The sequence below is a fragment of the Branchiostoma floridae genome, chromosome 17 (assembly GCF_000003815.2).
Source record: "Branchiostoma floridae strain S238N-H82 chromosome 17, Bfl_VNyyK, whole genome shotgun sequence".
Lineage (NCBI taxonomy): Eukaryota > Metazoa > Chordata > Leptocardii > Amphioxiformes > Branchiostomatidae > Branchiostoma > Branchiostoma floridae.
In genome coordinates, this window is record NC_049995.1 from 9,249,322 (window position 1) to 9,265,951 (window position 16,630).

Consider the following 16,630-nt stretch of genomic DNA (forward strand, 5'->3'; position numbering starts at 1 on the left):
ATGGTTTTAGCCATAAGAAATTGAATGATTCAGTATTACTAACTTGCCTGATTTTCCATCCATGGAGTTGAACTTGTGCCCTTTTCAATCTGTTGTTTCAGGACCTAGACATAGTGCAAGTTCGAGGGGGTTGCTTAGCAACAATACAAGATTCTTTCATACCACATGTACATTGCTCTCCTTTCGGAAGACCTTACATTTGTGAGTTCAACTACAAATGTGAGTATAAAAGTGTGTTTTAGTACAATATGCACCTTTGTAGCAAGTGCATCTGAACTATGCATTTAAGATTCATCTTTATCTTTGAATGAGTAAATATTGAAGGTGTCAGCGAGCTCTAAATTACGAGGAGGCATGGCCCTGATGCCTACGAACAAATGGCAGAGTTTCTTTGTCAGCATCAGGGTCATACCTCCTTGTAATTCAGAGCTCGCTGACAACTCGGCCGAGCTAAATTCTTGATTTGTAAAGGGGGCTTAAGGCATAGGCACGCCCCTCAACAAGATACTTGGAATCTGTTTACACTTATGAACTCGTCTTGTTGTCTTTAATACTAATGGTTCTCCAAAATTTTCTTACTTCAGACGACGCCTTGCCGAAGTCTTGCCGTGAAGCCCTGGATTTGGCCCGTATACTCGGCAATTATGCCCGATACGGGATCTATCAGATACGGGTGAAGAACAGGGTGCTGAGCGTATACTGCGACATGAACAGGGACGGGGGAGGCTGGACACTTCTCGTAACAGCCAGTACGAGGGAAGGCTGGGAAGGTCACGTGATGGAACGCCATGTTGGATATCCTTCAGTCGGCCATGACTACTCCATCCTTGGTTTTGGGGACATGATCAAGGACTCCTTCCCTGGGAACAAGTTTCATGTAAGTCAGCACTTAAGTCATTTTATGCATGTAGATTGTACATACATGTAGTTGATGACAACAGCGATCAGATTATTATTGGACTCAATAGAGCCCTTTGGGCTAATGTTTGTAGACATTTGTAGCTTGAAATTACATTAAAGGTAGCAGAACACAGTTTTTCGCCTATGGGGATTTACATGGTTACGGACCCCAAAGTGAGGTGGTTCGACGACTCAAAAAATATACCAGGGTGCAAAAGTAATTGACAAGAATTCGATATGTTGGAGTTGAGATTATCCCAGCAGCTTTGGTGAAAATTGAAAAATCTTGAGATTCATACCAAAGATCTTGAGATTTTGCATTAAATCTTGAAATGCTTTGACTTGATATTGCGATGCTTTGATTTGATATTAAGATGTTTTGACTCAATCTTGAGAGAAAAATCTTATGATGCTTTGCAAACTGTTTTGAAAGTTGCTTTGCAAAAGTCCCAAGTGTTGAGATGTATGAAAAATGATTTCAAATAATATTGAGACTTTCTGAAAGATCTTAAGATTTTTATGAAAATCTCAAGATTATTTTGAAAAATTTCAAGATTGTCTCGATAGAACTCAAGATTGCCTAAAAAATCTAAAGAAATACCAAAAAAAATTTTTCTTCATTTTCAACGAGGCGTGAAGAAATATAAAACCTATACCTTGTTCTATTTATCCCACAGTACCGTGTCGAGGCAGGAGAGAAAAGACATTGGGGTGGTGTTTGGGAGGCGCCGAAGCACTACTCGTTAGTTCACAGCAACCCTCATCAGACAGATATAAACATCCTCAGGCGTTACGGACCGTGGATGTACGGGACTGGGTCACTCGGACACCGCCTGCCATGGGTTCCAAACTCCCCCGTAAGCTAATTTGCAATAATCACTTTTGATTTACAACGGCGAGTTATCATGAGTCGCAGTTTTATTCAGATATACAAATTTTATTGAGATATACAAAAGAAAATACACTCATAGAATGTGCGCCATTCAACCATTCATTCCAGTTTTTGTAACAATTGTTGGACAATCTCAAACTGCATGGGGAAAAGTATTCAAACTATTGATAAGCAGAAATAGCATTAAGTTTCAAACAGCTATTTTTAATCGTGCCTTTCATTTTTCTATTGCATCGCAGTTTTGTTTGAATTTGCTTGCAGTTAGATCTGGGGAAGGAATTTGCAATGAAGTTATTTCAATTACTATAGTCACATACAAACGGAAACACTAAAAAAATGTATCTGTGTGATCGTTGAAAAGTCTGTCTTCGCTGTATCTCGAAACACCTTGTCCAATTTTTCATATGCATTTTTTCTCTAGGCCTCTCCTGCCCTGTTGACAACATCGACCCTAGCGGATGGAAACATTCCCTGGGGAACCCTGGTAGCGAGGGAGCCCCGAACAGAAGATAAGAACATCACGAACATGATAGCAGAGGAGCTGTCGACACAAGACATGACGGTCCGGTACTGGATTCGTGAGCAGGCTGATATTGGTATGTTTTATCATTGCCTCTATAAAAAAGGTGGAGGTATCTTTTCTGTGTTTGTGTCAGTGTGTGTCTGTGGCTGTTTCCTCGTATTTGTAGGTAGCATAAGACAATAACCTAGCAATGGATTGTAATCATTATAGTGTTTGGTGTTTGGATAGGTCAAAAGCAAATGTCAAGTTCAATTCTGGGCCATCTGGCGGCTTTCCGTATTATTGAATCAGAACTGTAGTATATTTTGTCCTGAACACATCATGACGTTGTGTTTTAGCTTTAGATGTCAAAGTATGGATATACGAGTGTATATAGCCCTCTAACAATTTCTACAAATGTTAACAATATACCGTAATATGCAATATAACCAATAATTCTAACTCGAGTACTCTTTTGCAGATGAGTTGGATTGCCAAGAGGGCTATTCGAGATGGGGCAATGGAGAGAGTTGCTACAGATTCATAAGCTCGAGGGCACCATATGGTGAAAAGTGTACCTCTTACGCCTGGCCACGGTCTAAGCAGCGACAGGTAGGACACCAATGGCCTTTAGGACCCCCCCCCCCGTCTCATGGACTTCTACTGATAATTATAATTCACGAAAAGAGCATTACACCAATCAAATGTTACCACCTCCTGCACTGCTTGTTGGTCATGGTCGGCCATCTTGGATGTGTATTGTGAAATGTGTACTGCAAGGAATGCTGGGATTATTACGTTGATTGCTGTAGCAATAGGTAGAATGCGCAGACCTATAAACAAAGAAAAAGATTAGATGAACAGAGTTCGGCGACCTCATGCCTCCATGAAATAGACGTTATGCAAATGACTAACTCATCTGTATACTTTATGCACGGTGGTGTTCACCTTCCACTAACGTACACACGTCACAAGCGTAACATTCCTATCATTGACCGGTTTTGACATTTTTGTATCAATTATGCAAATGAGCTTGTAATTTGCATCTTTTTAGGACCACATTGCCTGGAAGATACACGGCACGCGTCCTGCTGAGTCGTTCTGGATTGACAGCGACACACTGACTCAAACAGACAACAGCAATGGACCCTGGCTGCCCGAGTTCCCAGATTCGACCCTTACGGAGAATGTCTGTCCCTATGCTGATCACACGAAGGGCTATGGATGGGCAACAACTGACTGTAGATTCGATACAAAGTCTTCGCTTTGTGAAGAAGGTACTGTACAGACTCTTACTTTTCATCTTCAATCTACTGCTGTATTCAGTACTAGTCTCAAGACTCTTTTAAAACATCTCAAGACACTTTCAAAGAATGTCAAGATTCTTCTGAAAAATCTCAAGATACAAAATGTTACATCTCAAGAAGTTTATTGAGATGTAAAACTGCCAACAACATTTATTCAGACCCCCGAGTTATCAAGACCAATTCTGAATTTGTAGTTCTTCTCAAGACTGAAATACTGTAAAGTTCAGTGGAATTTGGATCATTTTGAAACGTTTTAGTTGTCAGTTGTAAGTCAAGAACAATTTTGGTTTCATCTTATTTTCAAAATTTTCAGCCTAAACACATGTAAGGCAGTATCGATAGACAATTCCGGACAGAGCATAGTACATTTGAACCTCGAAATTTTACAACTATAATTGTCTCAGTGTCTATGTCTGAAAATGTTTGTAAGTTGACAGTGGTTCAAATGGTAACAAAATCACTTTTCACATGTGATAATGAAAAGTTATGAAGAGAATGCATAGTTTTGTTGATAAAGTTATGGGTACATAGAAAGAAAACTGAGTTTAACATTTTCTAGATCTGAAGTTGAAATTGAAATAGTATGTTTTGTATCTATATTCTAGTCAGCATGCACTTCCATCTTAGGAAATTAATCAGTCAAAGTTATATTACACCCTTACTCTTATCTTGGACCAACGCCCATGGACAAGCATAAAACTTCGATTACGTAATACGAAATATGAATTCCGGCTATTACGCATACCCCAGTCAAAATGCATCTCAGCAAATTAGTATATTATTCAATCTTATTTACTACATTTGTTACTCGTTTGTACTTCACTATGTCATAACGGTATCACATTTACCACAAAGACGTAATTATCTATGTAACTGGCTGTTGTCCCATTTTTTCAGGTTGCAAACAAATAAGAAGTTCTGGGGTTTCGGCGTTGACAGTGGCCGTAACCTGGTCCAGCACATTTACATTTTATGTCAAAGCGCCGATAAATGGCACAGAAGCGTGGAAATTATTTGTCTGGACGGACGAATTTCCAGAAAGGTACCGAATACGCAAGGAAGGGGAAGAAATCCATCTGGCCAGACATTCAGGGGGTGCCGTCCTGAATAACAACAATACAGCTCCATACAACGTTTTTCACCACGAGGATGAATACCATAAATTTTGGGTTCGACTGGCCAATGGAAAACTGTCAGTTGGAAGAGGTGGAGAGTTGAATCCCTTGGTAGAGCTTGAAGACCCGACGCCCTTACAGGGGCCTCCGTGGTACATATCCATCAAAAACGTTGATGAATACCAAACCGATTGGAAATTCTGTGATCTAGGTGAGTGGGAATATGCATTGTTGTTACTCTGTACTAAGCCTTGATGTCAGTCTGTTACCAAGTCCTACACAAGCCAATTTCACTTAGTCACATTTACTCCCATACTTTTTGATAAAAATCTTATTTGAATGTTTTAAGATACATTTCTTTACATACGAAAGCATTTTCCTAAATGCCAATGTTTCAATAACTAGCTTAATCAGGGCAACTACAAGAATGAATGCCAGCCTCATAAATTGATTTGCTGAACTTGTAAATGTCTTTTACATTAACAAACAATGATAATCAGCGGACGATGGTATAAACTGTCCAATTAATGTTCACTAGTCCAAAACATAGAAGTAGATGGAAAATCATGATTGAATGAACACGATTCATTGTCTTTAAACATTGCCATACTACTGCAATATGATGGACACATAATGATAAGTCATAATAAAGTTTCTTGTCCCTTTGTTGGTTTTGACAAGTACGAATGTTTATGTTCTTGGGATCTTCATTATCCCCAGACCCAGGTTATTGCACCGGTGAGAACTGCAAGCGAAGTTATCGAGAGGACTGTACGGACGGTACAAGTTACTACACTTGTCCACGAAATGAACCTGATAGTATAGGTACGTGCACAAGCCGAGTCTTCCTAAAGCTAAGGTCACATTTCCAAACCGGGGTCCGGTCGGGATGTTCAAAGAAAATCAAAATTCATACCTAAATTATACACAAATTATTCCCATAAATCTTATGTTGACATTTTGCGTATTTTGATGTCTTTTATACAATTCTTTCCCCTCCCGAAAGGTGCCCGGCCGGGCCCCGGTTTGGAAATGTGACCTAAACCTTATATTGCTCAGTGCTTCTTAACAGTTGTAATGTTATGTAGTAGTTAAAACTATTCCTTTCCTAATGCTAATCGAAATCATCTTATAGTCGTTTAAGAGAGGGAATCCACAATCTTTATATTTCATTTGTTTCCAAAACAAATACAACCCGCTACCCCATTCAAATACATTTCACAAGCCTTCAAAATCAATTTACCTCTTCTTTACCTCTTCGTGATCTAGAAATGGCTAATATTGGCCTTTTATTTAGCAACACTGTTAAAAAGCTTGCAAATTTGAATTGTTAGAAGCAAGCTTAAGATTGTGCCTTTATTTTTGCAGTGTCCCCGTCATGTCTGGGTCTCCCGCGAAGTCTTGGTATGCCGACCCGAGAGATTCCAGATGATCAGATAGAAGCATCAACAAGTGTCGAAACTGCTCGAGACGCCCGTCTTAATTCAAAACGTAAGTACAATTCCAACCTTTCTTAATATATACATGTATCTCAGTTAAGTCAATACCTCCTTTGAATGACGATACTTTTCATGTTGATATGTTCATATTTATATGATTTATGTTACACTGTTTATTTACTATTTCAACTGATGACATCACTCTGATACGCGTTGTAATGTTCTGGCAACATTAAAGCCTATTGGCTGTCACTGTGGGACATTTTGTGCTTTTTAATCAAGCCACATATATACTAGAATATCGAAATTCAGTCAAAACGTTCAAGCCTCTGCTCAATGTAAAAAAAGATTTGTAAGTGACATGTGTGGCATATGTTTTTACACATACGTGATAAAGAGTTGTTCATCTATATGTTCCCTTTGTCGACTTGGAGAAGAAAATACTTTTTACTTGTTGTACTATAATATGAAAACTAAGGTAAACCTAATGTTTGTCGAAACATAAAAAGGAATCGGTGATTGTGTATCAAAATTATACACACAGCATTTTTGTAACCCAAAACGTCTAAGTGGCTCCAACAGCCTTGTTTTGCGGTGAACTTTAAGTAAATAAAAAAAAAATTGAGATGTGGGAAGAGTTAACATTTATAATTACTTGCCAGCAAATGTCGGCGTGTAATTACCAACAGTATCATAATAACCGTAATAACCACCTAAACATGGTACACGTCTTTCACAAAGGTGTTGGATGGCTGGTAAACTCTCCTGATTGGGTCATTGATGCATCAGAGTCCACAAGGATAAACCATGGTCCCGGCAAAGCTATTGATAATCTTGACTACACCTTCTGGAACCCAAACTCTGCGCCACCGTACTACATCGTATTGGACTTTGGGGTGTCACACACTCTGTCTAAGATTGGCATTACTAACTTGGGTGACACGACTCACGACGTCTTGGCTTTCATGTTCAAAAGGTCGACCAGTAATGACTCAAGCATCTTGGACTGGGAGAAAGTTTTGACCGTGACAAATGTGGCAGCAAGCACCAGTACGCGGCAGGAGTTCGGTGGGTTCTCAGCAACCGGAAGGTTCTGGAAGCTGGAAATCATAGCCACGCACTCAGTACATCAGCCTTACTTGCGTGAAGTGGGCTTTTATGAAACAGGAGGACCTGGTAAGCTGATATATAGCTTTTTGAATGTACGTTTCGTTGGGACCTCTGTAACGTAGGGTGTAGTCATCACATTTTTCTTAGTCGCAAACCTTTGTTATATGTTGCTTGTTTATATCTTTATTGTTGATATGTGTGATTTTACCGTTGACCAGGTGGTACTTGAAATTATTATCTTGACTGTTGCAGCCATGCATGTGCCACAGAAGATAATTTTCCCAGCTCAACGAAGCGTCAGTTACTACGCGAAGATGATGCCTACGGTTGTCCAGGACTTGAGCATGTTCACCCTATGTCTACACATGCGCACCGAAATGGGTTCCAGCTCTCAGATGACATTCGTCAGCTACGCTACTCATCGACAGTCAAACGAACTACTCTTCTACACTATGTCTTACGGGTTTCACGTAAGTTAATAGAACACTTTCACGTGACGTTTGATACATTTGCATTTTCTCATTCTTCTCTCAGACATTGATGCACATAACGGTTCACAACCTACCGTACGTGCAACTGCGTGCTGTCTACGCGCAAAAACGTCAGCAATCTTTTGGGATCCATAAGTGGTAGGTATCGCCTCCGTACAAAGTCCTACGGAATCTAACGGATTCGGGAGCACGCAGACACGCAGTAGCACTTTACTCGTAAGAGCATGTAGAACAGCGTTTGGGCTGCGGATTCACTTCCCCCCTCCTCCCTACGAGCCAGTACGGGCGACGAGCGTGCCCTGTACAGCGCACTTATAACAATGAGTATGGAAACCGCACGTAAGCAGCACGTGTAAGAATGGTCTGCATACGGTAACGTGTGGCAATCGCATAGAGATTGTACGTTGTAAGCACGTACAACTCACCACTTGTACAACGAACGGTGCAGGCAACCGCTCACGGCCAGGCGTGGCGTGCAGAACACGTCCTTACACATTGCGCAACCGTGCAAGTAACGTGCGTTGACGTACTCTCTCCCTGCTCTTGCCAGTCATTCCCCATGTTTTCATAAAACGTGGCGGACGTGTCGTCCCAAAAAACGTACGGAAAGAAAACACGTACGGCGGGTTGTGACTTTAACTTGAGAGACACCAAACGCAGAGGTAGACGCAGCTACTCGTATTTCAGTGAATCGTATTAATCTTTTGATCCATGCCGAAAATACCTGACGAATACACAAAAATGGTGTGCACACTTGTACGATCCTTGAAATGAAAATACACCGACTAACGCCTGCCTACTTACAGTATCTATAATAAATGTGAGATCTTCTCTTAGTTAAATAATCAGCAATGGGTGCTAGTTAATTGCATAGTAGATGCCATGCAAATAAGTTTCTTTCTTCCAGATTCGGGTAAAGCAGAACTTGGCGATACCAAATGATCTTCCCGTTTGGGATGGCTCGTGGCACGCCCTTTGTGTTACCTGGAGCAGTTCCGATGGAAGTTGGCGCCTCTACGCTGACGGTGAGCTCGGGGACTCGGGCTCGGGGCTAGCAAGGGGAGCTACAGTGGACGGTGGCGGCTTATGGATCCTCGGGCAAGACCAAGACGCATATGGGGGAGGATTCGACGCTAATCAAGCCTTCGCTGGAGAACTGTCTCGGGTGAACCTCTGGGACCGCGTACTGACTCCAGAAGAAATAGGAACGGACTGGTCAGTGTCCTGTCATCACCATGGCAACGTAATTGACTGGACATCCACGAACGTAGAAGTTTTCGGACTGGTCAGTAAAGATCGGTATCTGCACTGTGGTAAGTAGTCGAGCTCAAATTGTATGTTATTTGTAGATTGCTGCTTTTGCAATACCATTCACCAAAAACATACACTGTTAACGTTGACCACATTTGGCTAGGCTAAAATGCATATTTGTCTGTGTTACATGATTTGAAGTGATACATTTGCATTTTCTCATTCTTCTCTAAGATATTGATGCACAAAACAGTAACCAAATGATAAACGACATTAATAAGTCAACATTACACAGTTTATATCTAAATATATACTGTATAAGCTTTAAACAATGCTTACAGTTAGTGTCTGACAGGTCATTAAGTGGAATATAACTAGCTGTTGCTGCGTAGAGTGCATGCGAAGCTGGTGTGTTACGCCAAAGGGCGGTTCAAGTATACAGGCTATACAAATTCAGAAGCTCATGCGTTATACGGCTGTTATGCGGGCTATATACGGATAAAGAACCTGGTGTGTTACGCCTAATGACCGTTATACCGGATATACAGATACAGAACCTGGTGTGCTACACGAATACTGCAGATATGTACAGGCACTAAATTTTACTGTAGATATAAGACAATTTCTGTAGTCGACATTAACTCTGCATCAGCACAGATATTTTCAACCGCTCATGATTTTCTGCCCGTAGGTCTTCCTGACTCGTCAACCAACGTCGCACTAGGAAGGGCGGCAACACAGTCAAGTTCTGAACTCGAAGGACCGGCCAGCCAAGCAACTGATGGGAACACTGCCCGGGATGGCACCTGTACACACACATCAACCAATGATGTAGACCCATGGTGGCAGGTCGACCTAGAAGCACAGATCCCCATCAAGAAGGTTGTAATTTTCAACCGAGTATTCGAACCAGAAAGAATCAACCCATTCTACCTTCACGTCGGGGACTCGACCGTTGTGACAGCGAACCCAAAATGCGGTGGAGAACATCGGTTTCCTGAAAGCTGGCCCCGGAGTTTAGAAATATGGTGCGGTGGCATGAGAGGACGATACGTAGGCATCCAGCTATTTGGCACTGAGAGACGACTTGGACTTTGTGAAGTACAGGTCTTTAGTGGTGAGCTTGGTTTTCTTACTTCCTTCGCCAAGAATATGGTGTTTGTGTGTGTATTTATGTGTGTTTGTGAACAGCAATGCTTGATTTTCCATAGATCGCATTCGTAGCAACCGTAGTGCATTATAGTTCGTATGTTTGTATGTTTGATTGATTGATGATCAGTTGACTGATTGATTGATTGATCGGATTGTCGGCGGCACAAGCTTTCCAGAGACCGCACACATCCCGAGCATATGTCATGTCTATGTAATTGGTCCAGAGTAACCAACCACATAATACGTCTTTCTCACGCGATGGCCAAGATAGATCGAAAACGAGGCCAATGAGGCAAACAAAAGACTGTCCATCATAGTTAACAGTTCAAACTATGATAACCTGGCAATTAGGATGACAACTGATAAGAGAATGGTTGTCAAATATTTGCATTATTATGTGAGGGAACAGTCTATGCTACTCTAAATTGCTACTAGACATATTTTGGTGTATAACACCAGTTGTAATATTTATTATTTGATCTTACATTGTGAAAATTTGTGTGGTTTTGGAGAAAAATTAAATGGCAGCTGATTTAGAAATAAGGTTTGTCTGTGTGCCTCACTGACCTCGTTTTAGATCTATCATGGCCGCCGCGTGACGAAGGTGTATTCTCCTCAATACGAAATTCTATATCTAATCATCTGTGTTCCATTCTGTATACTTTAGACATCACAATAGGAGGTGGATGGATCCCTCCTACTTCGAGTATTCCATTCGACTACGACAACGGTAACTTCTGGATTGGAGTAAGGCTCTCTTCTGAGAAACTCATCGTTGGTATCTTGACGCAGGGTGCCGACGACCACCACTACGTAACGTCTTACAAGATGTCTTACAGCGAGGATGGGGATGTCTTCAAGTTTTACGAGCAAGATTGTGAAGAGAAGGTACTGTAGTTTTAGTCGTCGTTTAAGTATATGCAATACACTTTAACGCTACTTTTTCTTCTGGTCTTAAACATTATGTGGAATTTTTATTTAAACATAGTTAAGAATATTTTAAGAATAAGAATTTTAAACATTAAGAACAGTGGTATAACAATTACATCGGATGCACGGTGAGCGTCAATGCATATAATTTCCTAGATGCCAGTGTACCTTTCTAAGGATGTTCCTGTAGCTCAACTGGTAGCAGCCTTGCTGTTGAGTTCCCAGCCTGGTTCCATTTAGTTGGCAAATTTGAGACCTCAAATCTAGGGAAGGGCATCTCGGCTAGGGCTATACTAATATTTCGGAAGGGACGTAAAATCAGGGTCTAGTGTTTGAGGATGTCTAGAGCACGTGAAAGGGGGAAAGAATGGCAACTCGTAAAAACATACCCTTCTACTTAGACAGCAGCAAGGAACCTTACTGATCTATGTGCCACTAGAAGGTGAACTAGTACAACAAATTTATCGAGATTGCTCTGTAGACCTAGTACTAGCAGCAAAATCTACCTTGTAGTGTCACTAGGTACTACAAGGTGAACAACAACAATCTAGATTGCTTAGGTAGAAATAGTACTGGCAACAGCGTTATGGTATTCGTTCTAGATCATCTGATATTACCGCCGTGTTCCTTTTACTTCAGATCTTCTACGGAAACATTGACGGACACACCATGGTAAAGAACATATTAGAGCAGCCGGTTACAGCATTAGCTGTTCGCCTCCATCCCCTCACGTGGTACAGAAGCAATGATCCCGGACTGCGATTCGACTTCTTGACTTGTGAAGGGCGAGGTAACACACTTTTTATTACCATTAGGGATTGTTGTCATGATTGCTGTTATGCCATTGTCTATATTGCTAGCTGTCCAACAGAACGGTCATCACTACAGGAATAAGTCTTTCTCCAACATTTGTTTTGGAAATGCGCTTAAATCGCGTTCTAGATAATCTTTGTACCACTAATCACTATATTCTATTTCATATTGCCACTGTTATTACAGTATACAGGCTGCATCATTTATTGAAATTTTACATTGTCATGTAATATGTATCATTGTTATGTCATTAATTCTCAATAAATAACGTTGTTGTTTAGTGATTCTCGAACCTGATGAAATTATTCATTTGTATGGTAACTTATAGCAACAAATTTCAATATCCATTTTGTATAGCTCTTTCAACACTGGAAGTTTTCATCGATGAAGTCACTGCCGACAGTATTGCACTACATCTGCTCGATGTCGTTGACAATTCCAACCTAACATTTCATGTTAACTACACCGACGTGGTTTCGGGGAAAACGTCATCGGTAACATTCGAGGGGAGTCAGGGTGTGATCACCAACCTATTCCCTGGAGTGGGGTACCAGCTAGAGTTGGCTGCAACGTTCAGTTCGCACAAACAATATGGAGTTGCAAGAGCTACCACAGGTACGAATGAAACTCATAAAAACACCTGTTATATTTATATACTAGACCCTTTAACACTATAAAACATTCAAACGTAATTGTATCTATTTCTTCTGTTGCAATTAGCCCTCGATATGAGTTCACAAAGACTCAAGATTTAGAAAATTAGTGAAGTTGACATGTTATATATGCTTATAGTATTCCAGAAATGCTGTCATATGAGACACTTTTTCGTAAACAGTATCAAAGTCAACATGGTATGAAGCTTGAAAAATAAAACGTGTCTTTGATGCCAAAAGTTGTAATTATAAATGATAATAAAAAATGATAATAGGTCTGTTGCAATTTCATTCCCGAAGGTGAATGGGTATGAATAGAAGAAAAATGAAATACCCAAAGAAGTAAAATGGGAAATAACACTATACTTAGTCTAGTAATTCTAAATCGATGTCTAATTAAGGTATTTGAAGGGACTGGCTGCTTTACTGTACTATGCAGTACAAATTAATTGTTTACTGCATTGTAGATGTTCTCATAAAATTGTGTTCATTTTTGTCCATAGAATTGCCTCTACCAGGCGATTTTTCCGTTTCTGTTGGAGAAACGTATGTGCAGCTGACCTGGACACCGATTCTTACTCTACTGAATCTGCCAGCCGATACCAACCTTCCTATCTGGTAAGATAGAATTGACGCTGTCGCATTGGGTCTTTGTTTATCTATTTACAAACAAGAAATGATATGTTGGGAAAGTATACTGTAATTTTCAACACGAAAATATTGGACTTACTCAAAGTTTCGACTGAATGTCTTTGTCAGAGAAATTGCATGATATGATATTTTTGTTAAGCCATGCATCTTGACACAACTAAGTAATCGTGGGACCGCGTAGCGCAGTGGGACTGTGTTCGGACCGTGATCAAGAGGTTGTGGGTTCGAATCCGGCTGCCGTGTTACCGATCTTGTGCCCTTTAAGGCACTTTACACGACTTTCCTCACTTTACTCAGGTGTAAATGAGTACCTAGCTTTGGCTAGGGCCGTCCCTCGATAGGACGTTAAATGGAGGTCCCGTGTCTGGGGAGAGCCATACCCCAGGCACGTTAAAGAACCCGCCACACGTGCGATGGTGCGGTGTGAGTGGTTGAAAACCTACAGTACCTTGTCCGCACCTGGGGCAATTACTGTCATATTGAGATCACCTGATTGGCGCCGAAAGGCAGCTCGCTCCAGACACTTGCGACAGTCGTATTGAGGTTACCTGAGACCCTTGCGATTTAGCTCCGCCTGTTGTACGTTCCTCGCAATTCAGCCCCTAGCTGCAAAGAGTGAGTAGTCGGCCCACCCAATAACAAGCAAAGTGACACCCCAATTTTGCTCCTATGTTTCCTTCAGGTATAACATCAGGTGCGAATCCTCTGATAGCACAAAATGCCAAGTTGATTCGCCTCAAACACTACACTCGAGTGGGACTACTATCACAGCTCTCTATCCTGGGAAAACATACAACATCACTGTCAACATGTTCAGTCCGTACATAAAAGGAGAGATAACAACACTGACACTCACAACAGGTAGTTTCCTCCCTGTACGGAGGTCTTGTTTTCACCATGCCTGAATGTCTCTAATCTTATGTGTTCTAGATGTTTATCTTCTTATGTGCTAAATGTCAGTTTGTGTTCTTGTGTGTTCGTCTGGATGTCTGTGTTCTTTTGTGCTCCTCTGGTGATATGCGTAAGAGTAAACAACGCAATATGCAACAAAACGTTCATTTTTCCTTTGAAAAGTCATTCTTCAATACGTGACTCATTCTAAATACGTAAACACATGTCGCTAGTCTATACTCGGACCTAGTCTCGTGATCTCGCAAGACTAGGTTATCCCGTGATCAAGATGCACCAAGCAGACTTCGAAAAAGTTGGAGATACATGTTTTACGTGTTTTCAAAGTCACTGATTGAAGGATATTTTAGTGACTAACTCATACGTGACTGATGAACCTCTTCAACGATGTTTATTTTCCCGTTTTACATAGAGCGGGATGTTATCACTGACCTGGAGGCTGTTGAGGTCACTGAATCGTCGCTTTCCGCCCAGTGGTCCCCTCCGCTAGCCTCGCACTTGGCTTTCATCGTCAGTCTCACCACACCTGATGGAGAGGAGCTAGCACAGCTGTTCACATACGAACATTACGTTGAGTTCACCCAGCTGGCACCAGCCACACTGTACACCATCGGCGTGCAGGTCATTCGGTCTGACGGTGACCCCGATCCGGTGGTCACACTTCGGGTTAGCACAAGTAAGTCTTGTTCTTGTTTGTTTGTTTGGACCTTTGTTTATTCATGGGAGCTTGTTATGACTTCGATCTATGCATTTATATGACAAGTAAGCTACAGGTAGATGAAGAGACCTTAGTTCATCAGACTTTTACAATGGAGTCCTAGATCTTGTCTATGAAACTGAAGTACCTAAATTTCAACATCATTTATTCTCAAGAAAGGAATGGATGAGTACATGAATGAACAAATTTTGTTAACGATCACACACGGTACAATGTATATCAACAACAACTGCTAAACCTCGACATAACAATAGGTATTTATCGTGCATTTAGAGAGGAAATTGTGTATATCATAGTGTTACTCGTGAAATTTGTTTACGATCCCTTATGTCTTGGGCAAAATGTATCTGGAGCAAAGATTATGGAAACATTCAATTTGACAAACTGCATGTGACAATAGTTAACTACAACATTACAAGGCTAATCTAGCCTACAGTAAGAAAGGGTACAGCATATGATTGATACTCCTAGAATTGTTTACAAATACTTGTCTCTGTAGAGAGAGACAGAGAGAGAGAGAGAGAGAGAGCTTTATTTTGGTTTTCGCAGTTTAGTACATAAAACTGAAATTCTAAACCAAATTACAATTGTGGGCAATTGTAGCAAAATATGCCTCGAGCAAACATGATGAAAAATGGACAACTGTATGTAACAATAGTGTACTCTGTAGGCTTTGCCAAATGAAGCGTGTTGCACAACTTTTGATACGTTTATCACTTAAAGGTTAAGGGTTAGCACCAAAATCTTAAAATGTATGTTCATGTAGGCATAGACCCACCCACAGCGTTCGTCGTTTCCATAACGACCACGACAACTCTGACGGTCATGTGGAACAAACCATTCGCCACTGTCACCTGGTACAACATCACTTACTGCGCATGCGCAATTGATTTCCATGGCAACATGGACCTAGCCACAGCAGTGTCCCTGCCGGCTTGTACAGAGGAGTACACGATCCAGGCGCTGTCTCCTTCTACAGTCTACAACATCTCTATCGTAGCATGGACTCGGTATGAAGCCAGTGAACGTGTGATGACAGACGGACATACAGGTAAAAGGACTGATTGTAACATCTATTACATTCTAACAGTTAAAACTTTCTAGATTCTGTGGGGGCACAAATATCAATGAAAATGATCTTTATTTGCACATTATTGCTCATGTGGGCTAAACGCAGTACGTAATTACATGAATGAAACGTTTCTGTAAAAAACTGTTATAGTGTCAGTGGGAGAGACAAAACAACTAAAGCTATGCTACACTACTAGTACTTCTATTGTCTACAAAATGTTCAAATAATGCTATGCTATTATTACAACTATCATTTACATGTCTCATTCCTCTTCTTGAAACAAGAGTATACGAATTCACAGAGTTCTTAAAGTACAATGTTGTCATAGGGCGCCATTATATATACACATATATAGTTCGTCTTTGTACTACTTTTTAGCTACAAATGTATTGTCTGCCTAATTGGGACGCCCATAATTGTAGCACGACTGGTAGCAGAATCGACAGTTGAGCTCCTGGTTCCTATTAGTAACGTTAACTGGGAGACCCCGGTCTAATTCTGGATATGGCATCTCGGCTGTGGCTGCAGCGTGCTTATACCCCCCTCACATTAGGCGAAAATCGATCGGACGACGAGTCTGCGAGCTCAAAATTACGAGGAGGCATGACCCTGCTGCCGACGAAGAAATGGCAGAGTTCCCCCCTTCTCGTCAGGAGTCATGCCTCCTCGAGATTGAGATCTTGCAGACTTGTTGTCCGATCGATTTTTCGCCCTAATGTGAGGGG

At 41.1% G+C, this 16,630-nt stretch overlaps 2 protein-coding genes across 2 annotated transcripts in view; both read left to right on the top strand.

Moving 5' to 3' along the window:
• Positions 1-5,754, top strand: part of LOC118405041 — a 14,676-nt gene extending 8,922 nt beyond the window's left edge. Inside the window, exons 12-20 of the mRNA XM_035804442.1 lie at positions 102-219; positions 585-877; positions 1,578-1,757; positions 2,214-2,388; positions 2,776-2,906; positions 3,349-3,571; positions 4,499-4,927; positions 5,437-5,541; positions 5,723-5,754. Of these exons, the coding sequence (XP_035660335.1) occupies positions 102-219; positions 585-877; positions 1,578-1,757; positions 2,214-2,388; positions 2,776-2,906; positions 3,349-3,571; positions 4,499-4,927; positions 5,437-5,541; positions 5,723-5,754 (1,686 nt within the window). The remainder of the gene's footprint in view (positions 1-101; positions 220-584; positions 878-1,577; positions 1,758-2,213; positions 2,389-2,775; positions 2,907-3,348; positions 3,572-4,498; positions 4,928-5,436; positions 5,542-5,722) is intronic.
• A 1,395-nt stretch (positions 5,755-7,149) lies between these two features.
• LOC118405042 lies at positions 7,150-16,401 on the top strand. Its single transcript, XM_035804443.1, has 12 exons — positions 7,150-7,331; positions 7,518-7,735; positions 8,664-9,069; positions 9,699-10,124; positions 10,827-11,047; positions 11,729-11,879; positions 12,260-12,517; positions 13,059-13,173; positions 13,889-14,067; positions 14,528-14,791; positions 15,600-15,884; positions 16,328-16,401. The coding sequence occupies exons 2-12, from the start codon at positions 7,520-7,522 to the stop codon at positions 16,399-16,401; spliced, it is 2,595 nt and encodes an 864-aa protein (XP_035660336.1). The 5' UTR covers positions 7,150-7,331; positions 7,518-7,519.
• Positions 16,402-16,630: the final 229 nt, after the last annotated feature.